The sequence below is a fragment of the Schistocerca gregaria genome, chromosome 7 (genome assembly GCF_023897955.1).
Source record: "Schistocerca gregaria isolate iqSchGreg1 chromosome 7, iqSchGreg1.2, whole genome shotgun sequence".
Classification (NCBI taxonomy): Eukaryota; Metazoa; Arthropoda; class Insecta; order Orthoptera; family Acrididae; genus Schistocerca; species Schistocerca gregaria.
The window spans coordinates 426,789,497-426,812,297 of NC_064926.1; the positions used below are offsets into that span (position 1 = coordinate 426,789,497).

General features: G+C 41.2%; 1 protein-coding gene and 1 non-coding gene across 2 annotated transcripts in view; one reads left to right on the forward strand and one right to left on the reverse strand.

Annotated features, from left to right (window-relative positions):
- Positions 1-21,263, forward strand: part of LOC126282036 (myrosinase 1-like) — a 143,818-nt gene extending 122,555 nt beyond the window's left edge. Inside the window, exons 9-11 of the mRNA XM_049981448.1 lie at positions 653-790; positions 4,676-4,782; positions 19,519-21,263. Coding sequence (XP_049837405.1) covers positions 653-790; positions 4,676-4,782; positions 19,519-19,627 — 354 coding nt within the window. The 3' untranslated portion in view covers positions 19,628-21,263. The remainder of the gene's footprint in view (positions 1-652; positions 791-4,675; positions 4,783-19,518) is intronic.
- On the reverse strand, positions 15,307-15,380 carry Trnas-cga (transfer RNA serine (anticodon CGA)). The gene has a single exon. It is a non-coding gene; the product is annotated as a tRNA-Ser (tRNA).
- Positions 21,264-22,801: the final 1,538 nt, after the last annotated feature.

The following is a 22,801-nucleotide window of genomic DNA, read 5'->3' on the forward strand; positions in this document are numbered from 1 at the left end:
CCCATCGTTCTACCATTCCTAGACCGGCAAGGGAACTTGCTGTTCCAACAGGACAATGCGCGTCCGCATGTATCCCGTGCCACCCAACGTGCTCTAGAAGGTATAAGTCAACTACCCTGGCCAGCAAGATCTCCGGATCTGTCCCCCATTGAGCATGTTTTGGACTGGATGAAGCGTCGTCTCACGCGGTCTGCACGTCCAGCACGAACGCTGGTCCAACTGAGGCGCCAGGTGGAAATGGCATGGCAAGCCGTTCCACAGGACTACATCCAGCATCTCTACGATCGTCTCCATGGGAGAATAGCAGCCTGCATTGCTGCGAAAGGTGGATATACACTGTACTAGTGCCGACATTGTGCATGCTCTGTTGCCTGTGTCTATGTGCCTGTGGTTCTGTCAGTGTGATCATGTGATGTATCTGACCCCAGGAATGTGTCAATAAAGTTTCCCCTTCCTGGGACAATGAATTCACGGTGTTCTTATTTCAATTTCCAGGAGTATATATATATATATAGTGTCATGTAATATTTTGTCTAAGGTAATATCTTGTATAAACACCTTTTATTAACCTGACACGTTCCACATCATTACGAAGTGTCGTATTCATGATCTATGGAACAAGTACTAATCTAATCTAATCTCTAATTTGTAGGAGGTGGCGTGGGGAATGCGTAAACTTCTGAACTGGATAAAAGCGGAATACGAGGATTATCCGGTCTTCATTACTGAAAATGGTCACGAATCGTCAGACCTTGGGCTGAACGATACTGCTCGTGTTGAGTACTACAAGGTAAGTTACATAATAAAGATTGTAATTCAGTTTCTCAAGGTGTAACATGTTATAAACGCCTTTGTTTACTAATTGTATCATAAGCTACCTGTATTTTAACCCAAGATCAATGCATTCTTTCCACAAAAAGCGTGAACTGGGGTCAAACAGGGTTATGAAGTCAGCATTGTTCTTTATTCAGCTAAAATGTCTGGGAAATGATCTTAACGTCTCGAAGCAGTAGTAGTAACTGGGATAGTTACTGGTTTGGCTGGAACAAGTAGCCAATAAGAGTCACAAAATATAATACGAATAGTTCCATTTTTAACTAATTATGATGCATATAAATTAGAAACAAAGGTATTTTAATGAATAGATTTAATTGCTGCATTGACAAAGCACAGAAGCTGCATGAGTTGTATAGTTAGCTCTTCACCAGGCAAACATAGTTCTACGTATACACACACGCTCCACAAGCCTCATTAAGAGCGTGGCTGAGGGTGCTTTGTACTAATATTGTAATAATTTAGCTATTATCTGTCTTAATCCATTGGCATATTGAGAGAGTAAGAAATGACTATCTACTTAATTCCATAGACGCCCCAATCTCGTACCTTTTCTCATATTCACTGCGCGACATATACCGCTATGCCAGCAGATTGTAGAGCAGTATTTCCTGACTATCGGTTGTCTAAACTTACCACGTTTTCAGTACCGTGGAGATTTCTTCTAAAGAGTCTTATTTAATGTTTCCGAGCATCTCTGTTACACTTTCGTAAGGGCTATGCCAAAACGAGACTATGGTAGCAGAGCGTGGCTGAATTCGGTCAACTTCAGCTGTTATGCCTGTCTGTTGATGACTGCAAACTATAAGGCAGTATTCTAGAATTGGTCACACTAGCTCCCTGCACGTGATTTCCTGTGTGGATGTAGTGTACTTCCCAGAATACTTCCAATAAATGTAATCTTCCATTTGCCTTAGAGGTTTTATGTGTTCGTCTCATTATACACTGATCAGCCAAAACATTATGGCCTCTGACCTATTACCGGTATAAATCCGTGCAAGCGATAACAGCATCACCTGGTGAGGAATGTCTGCCAGTCAGACACAGGCACAGTGCAGTGAGGGTGCTGACAGTGTATCATAGGGAAGGCGCGCGATCCATCTGGATTTGAACGAGGGCAGACTGTGATGGCCCAGAGGTTCGGTAGGGGCATTTTAGAAACTGCGCGACTTGTCGGGTGTTTAAGGACTGCTGTAGCGAGTGTCTTCAAGTCGTGGTGACACTAAGGTGAAACAATGTTCAGATGTCGTGGGATTGGTCAGTTACCCCTCATTACGGATTTCGGATGTTGTAATCTGGGCAGAGTGGTAAAACAGGACAGGCGGTGAACTGTGGCGAAACTAACACCAGACTTTAATGCTTGGCAGAGTACAAGTGTGTTTGAACAAACAGTGCCAACATTCCTAACGATGGGCCTCTGCAGTCGACACCCATGTATGTGCCAATGTTAACACCATGATATTGGCAACTACGACTGAAATGGGCATGTTACCATCGGTACTGGATGTTTGCGCAGTGGCAGAGCATTACATTGTCTGATGAATTCCGTCACGTTCTTCATTATACCGACGGGACGGCACGAATCTGTCTCCTTCCAGGGGAACAGCTCCTTGACACCTGTATGTCGGGACGGAGACAAGCTGGCGGCAGTAGCATTATGCTCTGAGGAACTTTAACGTGGACATCCATTGGTCCAGTGGAGTTCATGCAAGTCAACATGAAGGCCAAAGAGTATCTTACACTGGGTACAGGCCATGTACACACTCCCCTTCATGACGATCATATTTCTCGACGGTAGTGGCATTTTCAACAAAATGATGCTCCATTTCAGAGGGCCAGGAGTGGGATGGAATGGTTAGAGGAACACATTGGCTTATTCCAGTTGATGTGCTGGACCCAGCTCGCCAGATCTGAATCCTATCAAACACATCTGAGATGTGGTGCAGTGGCAGAGCGTTACATAGTCTGATGAATCCGGATACCTTTTTCATCATGCTGATGGGAAGGCACAGATCCATCGTCTTCCAGGAGGACAGCTCCTTGACACCTGTATGTCGGAATAGAGACAAGCTGGTGGCGGCTCCATTATACTCTGGGGAACATTCACGTGAGCATATATGGGTCCAGTGGAGCTCGTGCAATGTGACGGCCAAGGACTATGGTGTACTGGTTACGAACCCCTTCATGACGATCATGTTTCCCAACGGTAGTGGCAATTTTCAGCAAAGTAATGCGTCATGTTATAAGACCAGGAGTGTGATGGAGTGTTTCGACGAACACAATGGCGAGTACCGATCGTACAAATATGGGATGTGATTGAATGTGTCATCAGAGCTCATCACTCCGCTCACAGAAATTTACGGATTTAGATGACTTGTGTCTACAGATGTGGTGTCAATTCCCTCTAACGACCTATCAAGCCCTCATTGCTTCCACGCCATGACGTGCGCCGCTGTTATCTGTGGCAAAGGTGGACATACCGGCTATTATGTAGGTGCCCATATTGTTCTGGTTGGTCAGTGTTCATTGTTATTTGGCACGGTCCCATATATGTTTGCAAATTCTTATCATGCTGTTTTATGCACTCACATGCAAATAATTAGCACTGCTTACCCGAACCTGCTTGCTCTTTACAGGGCAGATGACTTGAACGCCTCCCTCCCCCCTCTCCCTCCCCTTTCTTCCTATTTCATTAGTCTTATACAGCTTTAATTTCACCTAGTAACTATTTAATTTGCTAAATCAGCCACTGGCTGCTCAGTTCTGTTGTGCACGCACTTATTCACGCAGTAAGTACCAACTATTATAATTTATCTATTGTTGGTGCCTGCACAGCCTAAGTCAGTTAGGTCATGTCACTAGCCAAGTTTGTGCCATACTAAATGCCAGCTGAATCCAGTGCCACGTGTGTTTTATTTTAAAAGTTTTTGACAAAGCTCTGCATCATTGAGGTACTACCTTCAGTCTTGCTTTTTAACTGTTCATATTTGTGGTTCAGTCTTGCTTTTTAACTGTTCATATTTGTGGTTGACTTGCACATTGCACTAGACAAGAGCCTGTTGCCACACCACCACTTTTTATGAATATGTGATTCTACGAGTGAATGTACTCTTCTGAAAAAAATTGTAATTTACTGTTTATCAATTTTACTCCCTTTTCTAGTTGACAGTTGTAACTCTTTTGTAATAGTTTGTTTGTTTCTGAAGAAGACAAACCTATATTTGTCGAAATCATGGTAAAGGGCTAATAAACCTTTAATTCTGTTAATGGCTGGCTGCTATTTTCCAACCGTATCAAAATAAGTTACTGATCTTTTATAAAAGGTTCTTTAAATTGAAAACCATTACAAATTAAGTTATCCTGGTGTATTTTACGCTTCATGGAAATGTTCATGGAAGGTGCACATTTATTTAAAATTTTAACAAGGGAAGGTGGCAAAACCTGAGCCACAGACATCGTAGGCTAGCATTCTACCACACAGCCACACGACCTGTCAAGAAAAACTGACCTTGTTTCAGCATACTGCAGAGGGTCAGAAATCTTCAAAGTCGATTCTTTAGAGAAATTTTGGGAGTAGAATTAAACTGCTTTTGTTAATTGATGTGTGAGTCCTGAACTTCATGTACCGTGTGGCCCCTTTGCTAGTTCCAAAAATAGATAAGGTAGTACACTAAGTACTGGCCGATATAGTGTTGTGTGTAATAGAACGTAATTATATTTAGTAGCTAAAAGAAAGCAGTTTCATCCCAGTCTTCTTTCACTCAGTGTGGTCTCGGGTAGGCTGCGAGATGAAAACGAACCACTGAAAATTATTTATAATTGATTGTTTTACTGTCAACAGAATTACCTTACCGCCTTGCTGGATTCCATTAACATTGATGGGTGTCGAGTTATTGGATATACTGCGTGGACTCTCATGGACAACTACGAATGGGGCAGAGGACTGTCGTAAGTAATACACAGCATTGCCGCAGAACGCTTAACAGAAGCGACTGGTTCACTATTAATTGTAACTGCAACGCTGCACTGACTTTCTGGGCATGTTTCGTATTACTGGGCGACATTCTGTTCACATCACATTGAAAAGTAGGTCAATTTCGAAGCGTTCTACGCGTTGTAACCACCCCTGCTGTGTCCTTTAAACGCCAGGCAGGCGCTCTTAAACAGATCACTACAGAGTACTCAGGTAGTGTCAATTAAGTAGAGACTTAGTAAGCTGGAGAGGGTATGCAATTCTAATTAAAACAGATTAAATTTTATCAGTGGATTATATTCTCCTAGAATTTATGGACGTATAATAGAGAGCAGCCTCCACTGACAAGATAAGCTGCGGACATATACAGACAGTAATCAATGAGCGCAGGATCAACATACATCTACATCAGTACTCTGCAAACCACTTAACGATGTTTAGCGGAGAACACTTTTGGTACCACTAACCGATCCACCTGCCCCTGTTCTGTTCGTGAATGGTGCGTAGGAAAAATAACTGTTGGTAATCGTCTGTATTATCTCTAAATTCTCAAATTTTCTCGTTGTGATCATATCATGAGACGTATGTGGGAGGAATTATACGGTCCAGCCACATTAATGTGACTCCCGCTTATGTTCGACGTCAATGTGAGATAACTACTCGCAGACATTAGGTGGCAGCGCTAGCAGTGGAGGTGTATAAAGTGTGTCGAGGGGACGTGGTAAACTGTGCAGTCGTTGTTGTAATGTAGAAAAACTGGCTCTGAGCACTATAGGACTTGATGGGACTTAACATCTGTGGTCATCAGTCCCCTAGAACTTAGAACTACTTAAACCCAACTAGCCTAAGGAAATCACACACATCCATGCCCGAGGCAGGATTGGAACCTGCGACCGTAGCAGTCGCGCGGTTCCGGACTGAGCGCCTAGAACCGCTCGACCATCGCGGCCGGCGTTGTAATGTAAAAACGGAGTGATTTATCTGACGTTCAGTAGTATGATCATTGGCTCTCTGGCCGAGGGTGGAATTATTTCTAAAACAGCTAAGTTTGTAGACTGTTCGCATCTGCACTACCCAAAGCTGTCACTGAGGCAAGTGTGGTGCACAACGAGTCATAGATGACAGGGCTGAACGACTGCTGCATGTGTATGGACGAACAGATGTACAACTGTTGAGCAACTGGACGCCCAGATGAACAAAGGGGCTACCATCAGTATCTGCTCAGCGACCATTCAGCGATAGTTGCTGCGTATGAACCTCTGCAGTAGGCGCCTGGTTCATGCACCCATGCTGATTGCTGTTTATTGGCGACAGAACCTGCAATTCCCATGCCAATACCCCAACTGGACGCCCACTGATTGGCGACAGCAGACCTTCTCAGATGAATCTGGTTTTATGCTCCATCGTACAGATGCCCCTGAAATACTCGTCAGAAGAATCCAGTCTGGACGGAAGGGCGTTAAGGTCTAGGGAATGTTTTCGTGACATACCCTGGATGACGTCGGCATTCTACAAACCAGAATGGAGCGACACAAGTGTGCCTCTATCATTAGGGACCATGTGCACCCCTGCATGTTGTCTGTTTTTCCTTGGCGCGGTGGTATCTACCATCAGGGCAATGCAACATGTCGCATAGCTCACAGTGTATGTGTGTGTTTCAGAGAGCTCCAGAATGAGTTTGCTGTACACCCCAGGCGACCAATCCCCAGAGTTAAACCCAATCGAGAATCTGTGGCACCATCTTGATCAGGCAGTTCGTGCCATGGATCCTCAGTCGTCAAAACCAGCACAGCTGGCCACAGCCCTGGAGTCGTAGCTTCACGTCCCTGTCGGTACCTTCCAGAACCTGATTGAATCTCTTTCTGAGTGTCCGCGCCGGAAAAGTTGCTTATTCAGATTTTTGACAGATTGTCACATTAATGTGAGTGGACCGTGTAATATGTTGTCCGACTCTTCCTGGAACGCACCCTCTCTGCATTTATGTAGTAAACTTTTCCGTGAAACACTCTCCCTTTTTTTAGTCCTATCTGGTAAGGATCCCAATGTGAGGAGCATTATACAAGAATAGGTCGAACAAGTGTTTTGTAAGCTACTTCTTTCGTGGATGATGATGGTGTTTATTTGTGGGGCGCTCAACTGCGCGCTTATCAGCGCCCTTGCAAGTTCCCAATCTTTACTCAGTCCTATCTCGCCACTTTCATGAATGATGATGAAATGATGAGGACAACACAAACACCCAGTCCCCTGACAGAGCAAAACCCCAACCCGGCCGGGAATCGAATCCGGGACCCCGTGATCCAGAGGCTAGCTACTACACGACGAGATGCGGACTCTTTCGTGGATGAGCCACATTTCCTTAAGATTCGTCCTATGAATCAGTCTGGCACCTGTTTTTCCTAAAGTTTGTTTTATGTGGTCGTTTCACTCAAGGTCGCACCTGCTGCTTACTCCTACGCATTTATCAAACGAACGTACAGGATCCCTGAATTTGAAAGGGCTAGAGAGAGCTGAGTTCATGTGAGGAGACTCATAATATACTACAGAGATAGTGAACCCACGAGGTGACAGGTTTCGATGATGGCTTACTACATAACAAGAGGACGTCGTCTCACTGCACCAGTGCGACATAGTCAGCCTCACCGATTTCAAAAGGTGGCCCCTGTATACATTCACCGTTTCTATCTTATGCCCAAGCTAATGAGCAGGCAAACATTTTCTGACTCAAGATGACAAGTGTTCAAACTTAATCGCGTGTGCGGCAAAGCCGTATTGGTGCTAGTGTTGATCTGAAGAGAAGCTGGCTAACTGTGCTGTAGTTGCTACGCTGGTTTTATGACTTCTGAACTCTCATACAGGAGTTAGCTTCTGAGTAAAAAGAAGTAGGTGTAGTACCAACTTGCGGAGTGGGGCGGTAATCAAGAACTAGCTTCTGAAACTTAAGAAAACACACAAAAATCTTTTGCCCACGGAGATCTTACCTTGACTCCAGCCATAGACACATAGTCGTTATTGTAGCTCTACGCCTCTTTTAGGAGGAAGAAGATCCGTTTGAATTTTTGTTTCACTTTAACGGATGTCACAATCTTGAACAAATAATCAAATCCTGTCAAATTTATCTCATCTGAATTCAGATTCCGGCGTACTGTTCCACAATATGTTGGGGGAACTCTCAGTTACGACTTCTCTTCTCTCTTGATTTTTAATCAGAGGCAAATTTGCATTTAGTATTTGGGAAACTTTGAAATAAAATTAATAGTATGATATAATATATACCGTATCTGGTTTTTAATTATCTGGAGTTTCTTTCTTTGTTGAGGCCTCACACGAACGCTTACGAGCATGTCACGTTGCGTGACAAGCCTTCTTTTGGCTCTGGCCTTAAGGCATTCACGTTTTAACATTCCCGCTCACCTCTCTTTCTATTTCCCTAATGATCGCTGGAAACATCGCCTGTAACCGTGATAAATAATATGAACTCCCTCGAAGATCTGGATGATTACCACAAGGTTTTTCTTGAATCATGAGCACAATTTGGACCCACCCTGACAACCGTGTGCGATAGCATGTCGCCGATGGGATTCGGGATGGTGTGCTGTCTCAGGATCGAATTCGTCTGACGGATAAACAACGAGGACATGTGTGCCGACCGGCCTAGATGTCATTTTTAGGCGGTTTCCCTCATGCGGCTAGGTCAGTAACTCCTAGCCCACGGACAATTACCCTCTGAGGAGTAAAACTGAATTGTCTAAGAAAAAGAGTGCCGCTGAGTTTCGGTCACCAAACTATATTATCTTTAAAAGATCATTACTGTTATAACTATTGCGTAAGCTGGTAATACTGATTACATTAATTACGAATAATTACATTTTTTTTAAGTACTAGCATTAACGTGTGACACATGGTGGTGGAGGTTATAGCTTCTGAAAGGAGTACATGAACAACAGCTTCTTCACATGTTCCACCCACTACACACATACATTGTAGTTTGGACGATGCATTTATGACAGTAGAATTGAGATATATGCTTAAATATCTCATGAAAAGGCCTACTCACAATTGTGCATAGTTCCCACAATGGTCCCGGAATTGCTTCATTTTTCATTAGATAAAAAAACTAATTGACAGCACAACACAACAGTAACGTCCGCTTCCGGTAGCTGAGTGGTCAACGCGACAGAATGTCAATCCTAAGGGGCCGGGTTTCATTCCCGGCTGGGTCGGAGATTTTCTCCGCTCAGGGACTGGGCGTTGTGTTGTGCTACTCATCATCATTTCATCTCCATCGACGCGCAAGTCGCCGACGTGGCGTCAAATCGAAAGACGAGCACCAGGCGAACGGTCTACCCGACGGCAGGCCCTAGTCACACGACATTTTATTTACAACGGTAACTGCATTGCTGTCGGGCTTACACAACATTAATATTATTATTGTTATTTATTACGATTGTTATTATTAGTGACAGTGACCAGACACAAAGTATTGGCAACCTGAAATGTTCCAGTTTCTGTCATTTCAGAAGTAAGGAACCAAGAATCAATTGATTAACAAACAATAAGTGTAGCGCACGCATTTTAACTTGGTCATTCTAAATGGGGGTGCAGGGTGTGGGTGAAGTAATGTCGCTAGGGAGAGGATTGATGCAGAGGGAGCAAGTTTTGTAACAAGTTTCCACACTAAACGTCGATAGCATTCTTTTCTGAAAATGAGTTGTAGGTATCACTCGCTACGAACTGAGAATTGCTTCATAACTGTGTAAAAAAAACGCTATCCGAAATGAGCTGTATCAGTTGGTTCATTGACTAATTAGTTTGTGGTTTAATGAAACACATACAAAAACCAATCATCATGTACGTTTCGTTATTTTGTTATTTTAGAAATAAAAGTGTACATATATTATTCTTTTTCATTTTAACATTTAGTTAGGCGCTAATGTTATGATTGGGGAGGGGGGTGGTTATTAGCTAATGTGTTATTTCTCTCAGGAATAGGCCTAATAGTCTCAGAAAGATTGGGAACCAACGGACTAGATGAATACCCGTATGGCAACTACATCCTGTCTCAGTTACATGATTCACTAACATTTCGAAAACAGCCACTTCCAGGGTTTTAACCGTCTGTCACCCTGGCTACTGGAGAGGCCCAAACTGATTTTAGATTCGGTGCGGTACTGAAGAGCACTCCTGCTTTCGTTTTTAATGCGATATTTACTGACATTTTATCTGAGCACCACAACCATGTACCTGTTTATACAGATGGGTCTAAGCAGGGGGACTCCACTGGGTGCTCTGTCGTCTTCCCGGATCATGTCCTCAAAGTTAGACTGCCTCCAGAATTTACTACCTTCGACGCAGAATTTTATGCGATCTTTCGGGCTCTGGAGCAGTGTCAGATTTCTCGCCTGTTCAGATTCTCTGAGCGCCTTTCACTCTCTCCAACGTTCGTACTCAGCAGATAAAATAACCCAGAATACCATGGATGCCAACTACAACGACTGGGGAAGGATGTCTTTCTGCTGGGTACCAGGGCACATGGGAACTGCAGGTAACGAAAGGGCGGATCGAGCAGCCAAGCAGCCATGTCTTGACCCTCAGGTGATTGGGTGTGCTATCCTCCTGCACACTCTCACCTCGCTGTTGAGGTATAAAGACATGTGTTGATGGGAAGACGATTGGCTGAAAGTGACCGACACAAAGCGCCATTTCGTAAAACCCACAACTCGGCCGTGGCATACTTCCTTCCAGCCAAGCCGACGGGACGAGGTCCTTCTTACTCGTCTTCACTGAGGCCACAGCCCTATGACGCACGGAGTCAAACTCCAGCGAGAGAATCCTCCAGTGTGTGGTGCTTGTGGCCTGCAGATCACGGTGCGCCACATTTTATTGGACTGCATTTTATTTACCTACCGACGGACTGCGGCGGATTTGCCGGCGGATCTGCGGTATATTTTATATAATGGTCAAACTAACGTGGTTCGAGTTTTTCGTGTTTTAAAGTTTTGTGAATTGTCCCACATTTTTAACAAGATTTTAGGTAGATGTTTTCAATGAGTCAACAGGGTGGCTGGCTCACCCAAGGTTTTGTAAGTGGTCAGCCAGTCATATTTCCCTGTGCTTTTCCTTTAGCTCGTCTGTATTTTGTTCTCTATCAACAAAAGCTAAACGAGTCTAATGGAATGCAGTCGAATTAAGTCAGGTGATGCTGAGGGAATTAGATTAGGAAATGAGACACTTAAAATAGTAAAGGAGTTTTGCTATTTGGGGAGCAAAATAACTGATGACGGTCGAAGTAGAGAGGATATAAAATATAGACTGGCAATAGTGAGGAAAGCGTTTCTGAAGAAGAGAAATTTGTTAACATCGAGTATAGATTTAAGTGTCAGGAATTCGTTTCTGAAAGTATTTGTATGGAGTGTAGCCATGTATGGAAGTGAAACATGGACGATAAGTAGTTTGGACAAGAAGAGAATAGAAGCTTTCGAAATGTGGTGCTACAGAATAATGATGAGGATTAGATGGGTAAATCACATAACTAATGATGAGGTATTGAAAAGAATTGGGGAGAAGAGGAGTTTGTGGCACAACTTGACAAGAAGAAGGGACCGGTTAGTAGGACATGTTCTGAGGCATCAAGGGGTCACAAATTTAGTATTGGAGGGCAGCGTGGAGGGTAAAAATCGTAGAGGGAGACCAAGAGATGAATACACTAAGCAGATTCAGAAGGATGTAGGTTGCAGTAAGTACTGGGAGATGAAGAAGCTTACACAGGATAGAGTGGCATGGAGAGGTGCATCAAACCAGTCTCAGGACTGAAGACCACAACAACAACAACAACTATGTTTTAATTTCTTGATTACCTATCTTTCCCCCTAACTGGTTTTAGTGTATGTGGAAGTCCATGTGAGATATAGTGACTGTGTGGTCATTTTGAGTGCATGCATGCGTGTACAACAAATTTAGTTTATCTCCACTTCCCTTTGGTTTAATAAGTGTAAGGGCGCTGATGACCCTGCTGTTGGGTGCCCATAAGATCCAAAAACACACACACACACACACACACACACACAAGCTTTCACTTGGCATGACACTTAGGCAGATAGGGAATGCACAGAATCTGTGGGTGCTAAAAGACGATCCACTCGCTATACAATTGATTATATACTTCCTGGAATACATACAGTAACTCCCAGTTATTGGAATCACGTAAAAAAATTCTCTTTCAGTTGCATCATTTTGTAATTGGTTGGATGGTTGTACAAATACCGTACTGGAACAGGAAGGCTTGCAATCGTCTAATGTCTGCATTGTTGAATATCTCTCAAAAGCTAAAATTGTGTGCTGGATTAGGCCTTGGTCCTTTACATCTGCACAGCGGTGCTGTATCTCAGCCTACGCTACCACTTCAGCTGAGTTGGTTCTTAGAGGCATGAAGTGCTGTCTGGAAATTTCTGGCAAAGCCAGAGTGGGGCTGTACGCAGTTTAGTAGCGATAAAACAGGATGTTTCTGAGTGCGTCACGACAATGACTGAGTGTTTGCATTTTGTGCAATGCCAGGAACTGCATAGCAGCAAGCTTACCACATGAACGTGCTGTGAAAAAAAAAGAAAAAAAATGGTTCAAATGGCTCTGAGCACTGTGGGACTTAACTTCTGAGGTCATCAGTCCCCTAGAACTTAGAACTACGTAAACCTAACTAACCTAAGGACATTACGCACATCCATGCCCGAGGCAGGATTCGAACCTGCGACCGTAGCGGTCGCGCGGTTCCAGACTGTAGCGCCTAGAACCGCTCGGCCACACAGGCCTGCGAACGTGCTGTGAAGATTCAGGCGCTTTTTGGTGCGGACACCTGGGAAGTGGCATGCAATTGTGAGTTTACTTAATTGCGATGAAAGCAGTGAGAGGAATGGGGCAAGTTGACGTTTAATAATGTTCTAAATTTAATACTGATGTCACTGCAAACTACGGACACACAACCAGCAGTTGGTAACAGATTTCTGATGCATGATGTAATGGCTCTGAGCACTATGGGACCTAACTTTTGAGGTCATCAGTCCCCTAGAACTTAGAACTACTCAAACCTAACTAACCTAAGGACATCACACACATCCTCGCGCGGTTCCAGACTGTAGCACCTAGAAGCGCTCGTCCACTCCGGGCATGATGCAAGCACTCCAGATTAACAAGTGGTGACCGTAATACTCTTAACTGTAAAACATCCCTCTCATAAATAATGTCAATATGAGTCATCGTATACTCTAGTAGGTAGTCTGTTCTACCTAATAACAGCTACTGTAGCCTTTCCTTGGGATATCATTTATGAATCAATAAATAATAGTCAGCAGTCTTTTCAAGTAAATTGTAATTGAAGTCAGTCAGATGTTTAATAATTAGTCCTTTCAATAAAGCAAGTTCAAATGGCTCTGAGCGCTATGGGACTCAACTGCTGTAGTCATTAGTCCCCTAGAACTTAGAATTACTTAAACCTAACTAACCTAAGGACATCACACATATCCATGCCCGAGGCAGGATTCGAACCTGCGACCGTAGCAGTCGCACGGTTCCGGACTGTGCGCCTAGAATCGCGAGACCACCGCGGCCGGCAATAAAGCAAGTAAATTGTAATTGAAGTCAGTTAGAAGTTTAATAATTAGTCTTTTCCTTATTGGTAATCAGCAACTCTATGTAATGCTTTCTGTATTGTGTACACCATAGTAACGTTGCATGTCACAGATTAATTAGTAAAGGTGATATACCAGATCGTATTCAAAATCAGAGTCTGTAATGACTGACCGTGGACCACGAATAATTATCAAAACACGTAAAAGAGACGTTCCGACGATGAAATTAAATCTCGGAAAAGCAAGATTACTTGAAACTGCCTCACCCTGTACGAGGTGGATACTTGATTCTTCTTGGTACTATCCAGAGTTGATCATGAAACCCCACGTTTCACGTCGGACATCGAACAACGAATAAGAGCAGAGAGGAAATAACCTCTGATCGGCTAGCGCACACTATTGTTGCGGCACTGACTATGTAGTCGCTGGCTTATGAAATTTCTGTAAAATCTTCAGGTGCAGAAAAAAGCAGTTGAGGCTATCTGCAACATAGGTAAATAAACTGGAACCTTGAAGGCCAGACTTCATTCAACAGGAAATAATGAGCCCACCAAGCCTTTACATGTGTGAGTGTATCCTGCGTGCAAATGAATGTCTTTCAAACAAAATTGGAGAGCTGCAACAACATAAACATGTCCATAGCCATAACACAATTAACGTCGCCAATACCAGTGACCACATGTCAGTCTAGAATAGGGGGTGTCTCACATGTTAAGTTATTCAACTACCTAACTAGTGATTTAAAACAACATCGAGGTAAAAGTGCATTTGAATACAACCTTCACTCGTTTCTGATGGAAAAGTGTTTTCACTCAATAAAAGAATTCTGGAATTATAAAATATAGCTTTTGTGAACTGCATTTGTAAGTACTGATAATTTCTACGAATGAAATTGTGTTGTTTGTTACTTGTGATTTATGATTACAATTTGTAAATTGAAAGTTGTTCTCTCTCTCTCTCTCTCTCTCTCTCTCTCTCTCTCTCTCTCTCTCTCTCTCTCTCTCTCTCTCTCTCTGTTTCTCAGTTTTGACTTGTCCTATATTCAGTTTACTATTCAATTATGTAATGGATCACAAATGATGATTATGACGATGATGATGATGATGATGATAACTATTGTGTGTGAGGTAAGTATCTTCTGAGCTGGAGATGTGCTTGTACCTAAAAGACAATACCTTACAAACCTGGTTATCCTTTGCACTCTGCAATACACATTTATTCGAGTTAGCGATTTTTCATTTATTGTTAAAATGCACAAAAGATTTCATTGTTCATTTACACAGAGCTGCTTGTATTTCGATCGTTCACTTGCAATTTGCCATATTACTGCCCTCTACTTGCAATGACAAACTGGAAGCAGCAATGCTGTATTGGAATGCGACAACGAAGCTGCTTATTGTGCGTAGAAACGACGTCGGTGCGCTAGTATGATAACTACGCTTAACCACAATCGCGCATACATTGCAACTACCAACGCAGTTACTTTACAGACTCTTAAATGACAATCACAGGAAGTATTAATTAGTAATGACATATGTTATAACCAACGAAAGTTCAAACTTCCTGGCAGATTAAAACTGTGTGCCCGACCGAGACTCGAACTCGGGACCTTTGCCTTTCACGGGCAAGCGCTCTACCAAGTGAGCTACCGAAGCACGACTCACGCCCGGTACTCACAGCTTTACTTCTGCCATTATCCGTCTCCTACCTTCCAAACTTTACAGAAGCTCTTCTGCGAACCTTGCAGAACTAGCACTCCTGAAAGAAAGGATACTGCGGAGACATGGCTTAGCCACAGCCTGGGGGATGTTTCCAGAATGAGATTTTCACTCTGCAGCGGAGTGTGCGCTGATATGAAACTTCCTGGCAGATTAAAACTGTGTGCTCGACCGAGACTCGAACTCGGGACCTTTGCCTTTCGCGGGCAAGTGCTCTACCAACTGAGCTACCGAGCTCGCGAAAGGCAAAGGTCCCGAGTTCGAGTCTCGGTCGGGCACACAGTTTTAATCTGCCAGGAAGTTTCATATCAGCGCACACTCCGCTGCAGAGTGAAAATCTCATTCTGGAAACGAAAGTTCAAGTTTTGCACCAATGCTTCATCCACCGCAATAGCTACAATGATAAGCAGCCTCTTTTGTTTGATATTATAGGGATGAAATGACTATCAGAAGATACGAAAATCCGCCTGCAAATAAAAGAAGATTGTATCTTTAAATTTTGCAGAGAAAATATTTGTGCTTATTACGATATGGCTTCTTTGACTCTTTAAAAAGTTGACACTCGCCAAAAATTGCTCGACAAAGCAAACTCTCTCTCAAATATTACCGCGTATGTCGCCCCCATTTCAACTAAAATGCGATATTCATACACTGGATAAAAGCAGAATTTCTCATAATTTCGACAAAGTACAACACATCGAAGTTTGTCATGCGATATAACCAGAATATGAGCTCACAGTCAGGGGTCAATCTTTATGAAGTGGATAATAGTCCACAATTTTCTGCATATTTTATTTCTTGTAGGCAGCAGTAGGCCTACACACAGAATTGTAATTGGTTTCTTACCTACTGAGCATATGCAAAACGGTATCTGTGATTTACTTTTTTACCGCTAAAAGTGCTGTTTCAATAACATATTGTTAAAAGAAAAGAAAAAAATTCCTTGAGGTCTATGTTTATGTGCTGCTCCTGGACTCTGCTGTCAATATCTTTATTCTTTGCTTTTGTGTAACTTCTGTGTTTTTTTTTCAGTAAATGTGTTTTTTTCGTATCCAGGGTGTAATTATAAAGTTAATAAAATGTTTTCTTGCCTTTAAAATAATATTTTTCATCAGGTTATGGGCCCAGTACACATGTAAAGGCAAACAACATAGTTTAATTAAAATAATATTTGAAATGAGCCTATGTCTGTAAAGAAACATGATTGCTAGCAGCGATTATAAGGTCAGCATTGATAAGCTTGAAGGACCTGAGGACTGGGCCAAATGGAAATGGCATATTTCTATGGTGCTGCGTTCATATGGAGTAGAAGATATTAACGGTAGCGTGAACGTGTGGAGTTGCCGCAAGATGCGGCAAGCGCACAAAAAGATGCGTATGTGGAATGGCACAACGACGACGCAAAGGCAGCAAGTCTTATATAGCAAGTGCGCTAAGTAAACCTGTTGCAGAACTCGTCTTAACGTGCAAGAATGCTAAAGAAATCTGGGACAAATTACGAGCCCGATTTGAACGTAGCAGTACTCAGCGTTTGAATATGTTGATTGAAACATTTTCCCGTGTTAAACGTGATGAAACGGAAGATATTAGTGCACATGTGGCCAAACTGCAAAAGTTATTTTTGGACCTGAACGATGAATTAGCAAAACATGAAGAAAATACGCTATCTGAAATAATCTTAAACGGTCGAATTTTGTCTACACTGGGAAAAGACAACGACAATTTTAAGGATCTCTGGGATACGATACCGACAGAAAAGCAAAGCTTGAATTGATTAATTGAAAAACTCTGTACTATTGAACTGCGGGAACAAGACATTAATGGAAGTGCAGCTTTCGTCGTTTCTAAGACAAGAAAACGGCAAACAAGTAATCAGCAAATAAAGATGACGAAGTCATAATTAAAACAGAAGTTTCCGTGTAATATATCTAAACAATTAGGTCACTGGGCAGCAGAGTGTCCACAGAACACTCGTGACAGCAATAAAAGAAAAGAGAAGCAGCAAGAAAGTGAACACGCTGCATTTACTTCATACACTATGGGTGTGTGTACCAGTAATCACAGTGACCGAAATAAATGGTATTGCAGTAGTGGCGCTACAAATCATATCACTCCCAACGAACAGTATTTTGTTTCGTATAGTGAATTTGCTCCCCCTCAAGTAATTTCATTAGGAAAACAAGATGTCAAAATGTGTGCGTACGGTCAAGGAACAGTTTACATCCAAATTCGAGGAAACAATAAATGGTACAATACTAGAATGGACAATGTTTTGTACGTCCCTGATGCAAGTGCTAATCTGTTCTCTTTGAGAGCCATTGCCTGCAGAGGCTACAGTACTAATTTTAGTTGTAATAATGTCTGTGTTCGAAAACAAGTCAATGGCAATATTGTTATGACAGGTTACGTAAAAAATGGACTTTATGTGTTGAACATGCGTGTTGTGAGAAATGCAAAAATGAATCATGTGAACTTGATGACTTCATCCGAAACATTGCAAGTGAGCCACGAAAGGGTTTGTCATCAAAATAAACAACATGTGAAGAATATTTTAAAATGAATGAACATTAATGTGGAAGATGCCAAGAGTGAATTTTGTGCGGTTGGAAAGATGCATAGGCTACCATTCAAAACACAAACAATACACTCTACTGATACTGGTGAATTAATCCACGCGGATGTCAGTGGACCAATGATCACGAAATCTTTTGGAGGTAAACATTATTATGTATGTTTCAAAGACGATTTTAGTAAATTTCGTCGAATTTTCTTTTTAAGACACAAAAGTGAAGTGTGTACTGTGCTTAAGCAGTTTTTAAATGAAGCACAAACTAAGGGACATGTTGTCAAACAATTTAGATGTTATGGTGGCAAAGAATTTAACAATAAGAATGCCAGTGAACTGCTCGCAGACAGGAGAATAGAGCCTCTGATTCCTCCTCCTTACACTCCTGAACAAAATGGTGTGACTGAACGGGAAAATAGGACCATTGTTGAAGCTGCCCGGTCAATGTTAAATCCGAGTAAATTACCTAAAGGGCTGTGGGCAGAGGCATGTAACACAGCAGTCTACCTAATAAATCGTACTGGAAAATCTTCAGTTGAAAATAAAACCCCTTATGAACTATGGTTTAGTCGAGCAGTAGGACGACTTGATCATCTCAGAATTTTTGGCACAGGCTGCTATGTTCACATAAACAAACAATTCCGTTCCAAGTTTGATGATAAGGCAGTTTTTGGACGACTTGTTGGATATGTTAATGACAAGGATGGGTTTAGAGTTTGGATTCCATCTAAAAGAAAAGTGGTGTCGAATCACGATGTGAAATTTAAGCCAGAAATTGTTTGTGATTCACGTAGTGATCATGTTGAATTTGAAGTTCCTCAGGAAGAATTTATTGATCCGAATTCATCTAAAGATGAGCAATGTAAATCTCTTAGGCTGTACACTTCTGGATGAAGTCAAACTCAAGAAAAAATTGGCACTCTCGATTCTAGAGAAAGTCAAGAGTTGAGTGAATCTGATGAAAATAAAGAATTAACAGAATTTCTAAAAGCAGAAGCTGCTGAATCTTCTAATGAAGAGAAACAGAAGAATAAAAGACAACGAAGAAAACCACCCTGGATAAAAGGTGGTGAATTTTGTATGGCAACAAAAGTTGATGCACTTGAATACAAAGATACAAACTGTTTTTCAGCAATATTGCAGTCAAACTAGAAGGGAGAATGGATGCAAGAAGCTATCAGTGAAGAACTTCAATCACTAACGAAAACAATACGTGGGTGCTGGTTGACCGTCCTAAGAATGCCAAAGTTTTCCAAAACCGCTGGGTTCTACGGCGAAAGGTCGCTGTCAATGGAGGTACTCGTTTTAAAGCCAGATTGGTTGCAAAAGGCTGTATTTAGAAAACAGGAATTGATTATGATGACGCCTTTAGTCATGTGGAACCATACGAACTCTGTTGGCTGTAGCTGCTTCAAAGAAAATGCAATAATTTCATGATTTTTTCTTTTGGAGGGAGTGTTAAAAGAAAAGAAAAAAATTCCTTGAGGGCTATGTTTATGTGCTGTTCCATGACTCTGCTGTCAGTATCTTTATTCTTTGCTTTTGTGTAACTTCTGTGTTTTTTCAGTAAATGTGTTTTTTTCGTATCCAGGGTGTAATTATAAAGTTAATAAAATGTTTTCTTGCATTTAAAATAATATTTTTCATCACATATAAATCAATACTTTCTATTTGTTTCTGTGTTTGCGAAGTACTTTAGTGATGCATAATGAATATAATATACATTCATCCTGAACACATTTACTTCTCGTGAAATTTGTCGACGATATAATGTAGTTACATGTTGTAATTGTAATTTCTTTTGTATAGGATGAGATTAGGCCTGCACTACGTGGATTTTGAAGACCCAGAGCGCCCAAGAACGGCTAGAGATTCTGCCAAGTACCTGTCAACTGTGTACAAGTCGAAGCGTTTATAGCTAAGCCATTCGTCGCCAAGTCTGAGAAGACTTGGGCTCTAGTGTCGTTGTAGACGCCAGTAAAGCCTATTTCAAGGGGTATTCGGCGATCATACAATTTTTTTAATTATTCAGCACTGTAAAAAATAAAACATTTGCAATCAGTTCCAGGGAATGAATGTGACAAGTCACTGTTAGCGTAATAACGACATCTCCTTCAAGTGCAATGAAAGCAAGAAATTTTAAACCTTCAACATGTACTACCTCAACCATACTAATTAAATTTGCACGACTAATTGAAAAATAATGACATTATTCTGCTATTTTTATGTAAAATGTGATTTGACATTTAAAATTTTCAATCCCGTCTTGTTACTTCGTTTTTTTAAAATTATTATTATTATTATTATCATAACTTCATTGAGAACATTTTACCTTGCATATTTCGAAAATCTTTTCATTTGCGTTTTCACTCTTCTTCGACTTTCCTCTCAATATTTAATTTTTTTCATTATTTCAGTTTCATATTACCGTGTTTGTCTCGTTAAATGTATGTGTAATGGTGTTATAGGAATGGTAAAATTTGCAATAGTCGTGTGTTTGCTCTGCAAAGACCTTGTCAGCAAAATGGGAATTAGAAAACTGCTTCTCTCCTAAAATCTCTTTTCCTGTAGAAAGACTTTTCAGGCTAGGTTGGATATGAATAAGTCGTATCTAAGTTGTAACAGGCTACCTCGCATTTCCCACATGTTTTCTTTGGAACAATTTCTGCAAGATTTATCAGTTTTGTCGGACTTCTGGTCTGTTGAATTCCCTGTTACCTACTAGGACTATACATTTAGCTATTAGAAACCTCTGCTAGAAGAGTTGGGTCCTATGCTGGCTGCAGTCGAGACAACAGTAAATTAACAGGTAAGGCCAAATGTGCCCATTAATTGGAAATCAGAGGTGAAGCAGTTTGTCATCAATTTTATTACCAGTATCGTCATGTTCTTTTAACAGAACACAGCAAACACCAGCATCATTACTCTTTCTCTCAAAATGTTAACTACCAGAACTGGAGATATCAATATTCCTACCATAGCCTCTAACCTCTATACTCCATCCCCTGCATCCATCTTTTCCAGTGAACTCCTGATCTCAGTGCTAAGGGAGGCTTGGCAGCCAAAAACAAGTGTGTAATGTTTTTTATGTACAGTAAAACCGCTGCGAAATAAACAGGTAGTTATGTCCTTTCAAATCTTTCCGAAAATGCCCCTACACGATTTGCCTTTTTTATCCCTATATTATTCAACACAGAACAAGTTCTGTTTCTCTTAATATCATATAATTTTGTATGATTTGTTCCACACAGGTTGAGGAAAGATCTCTGGGTAGCTGCTTACTGTGGCAATAGTATAGCCTACTCACATAAACACCCAGAGAGCCTTAATATGCGCATCTCCATCTACATTCACATCTAATGATTACTCTGAAATTCACAGTTAAGTACCTGGCAGAGAGTTCATCGAACCACCTTCATGCTTTTTTCTACTATTCGATTCGAAACGTACGCAGAAAAACGAACACTTGAATATTTCTGTGCGGCACTCCAATTTTATTTTATTTCTAACTGGGGTAACTGGCTTTGCTTAAGGAGTTGATATGAGATTGTGTTGTAGTTGGAAGAAAAGGATAAACTTTAACGTATACGAGGTAAAAGAAATTATTGAAAAAATATTCAAACTATTTACAATACTTTTTAAAGTATAAGATTTAAAACTTTTTTATTTAAAATGTATTTTAATTGCCTACAATACTTGATTATAAACAATATTTTTCATTTTGTTATCCATATATAAAAATTCCTTGAATTTCCTACTTGAGAGCAAGTTAAGTATAGTAGACCGTGAGAGGAGAAGGAGTTTTGACATTGATGGCACAATATTTTAAAGTTTGTCCTTGTACTTTGTTATTTCTAAAACTGTAGGCTAATCTCATTGGAAATTGCGGTCTTTGAAATTGGAATGTAGTTCAGTAGAAATCAGTGGTATTCTGGGGATAAATAGGGAGTGTCCTTTATATTTTCCAGTCATAAGCTAGGCTACATAATTTTGGTGAGTTGAGATTCCTGAGTAGTATGATCGGAGATCGAGTTTTAAGTCGAAGGTAATGTAATGGCATTACTGGTAGTTGCAAAGAGTTTAGAAATTCTGGAGGAATGTTCACACTTTCTTCAACGTTTACCATTGTGTCGATCGAGTTGCACATTTTCACTCTGGAAATTTTATTTTCAGTAGCACAATTCACAAAAACTGTTTTAGAAGCACTAGATGAGAACAGCTATGTAACTGGCCTTTTCCTAGACCTGTCGAAGGCATTTGATACAGCTGTTGCACAAGTTAGAGGCACTAGGAGTAAGGGGACTGGTTACCAAATGGTTTAGATCATATCTAGAAGTCAGAGTGCAGTCGGCAGCGATGACACATGTCTCCAGTGGATCCAAGTACATTGAGAAACATATATCAGATCCACAATATACCAATACTTGGGCCCAGTATTGTTTCTGGTATATATGATTTCCCACAACATATTAGACATGGAGAGAAGATATTGTTTGCTAATGACAGCAACGTATTAATCACCAGTAAGAGACCAGCACACTGCTGGAAAACTCTACTGAAGTGCTAAGGGATGTCTACAGATGGTCACAGGAAAACAAAGTAATTCTCAACGTAAAGCAAACAAATACAATATATTTTAGAATGAATAGGAAACAGAGTCCTTTAAATTTAAAACTGGGTAACATCTCCTTAGATTATGTAACTGCAACAAAGGTCTTAACGTTGCACATTGACAGCCAAATTAAGTGAGTGAACATGCTGTGAAACTCTCAGAAAAGATGTTCACAACATGTTGTGCACTTAAAGTCCTTCAGCCGCATGCAATGATGAATGTCTGAGAATGGTACACGTCAGTTATGTTCATTCAGTAATCAGTTATGGTATAATTTTTTGGGGAAAGACTGGTCAGAATTTACAAACAATATTTGAAATGCAACACAGAGCAGTAAATGGGCCACTGTAGAGAACTTTTCAGAACGGCAGAAATTCTAACTATTCCTAGTGAATTTATACGCCAAGAAAATCAAGAACATACAGAAAATGTCATTGTCTTCACCTAGACAGGAAAAATAAACGTAAGACTCAAAACAGT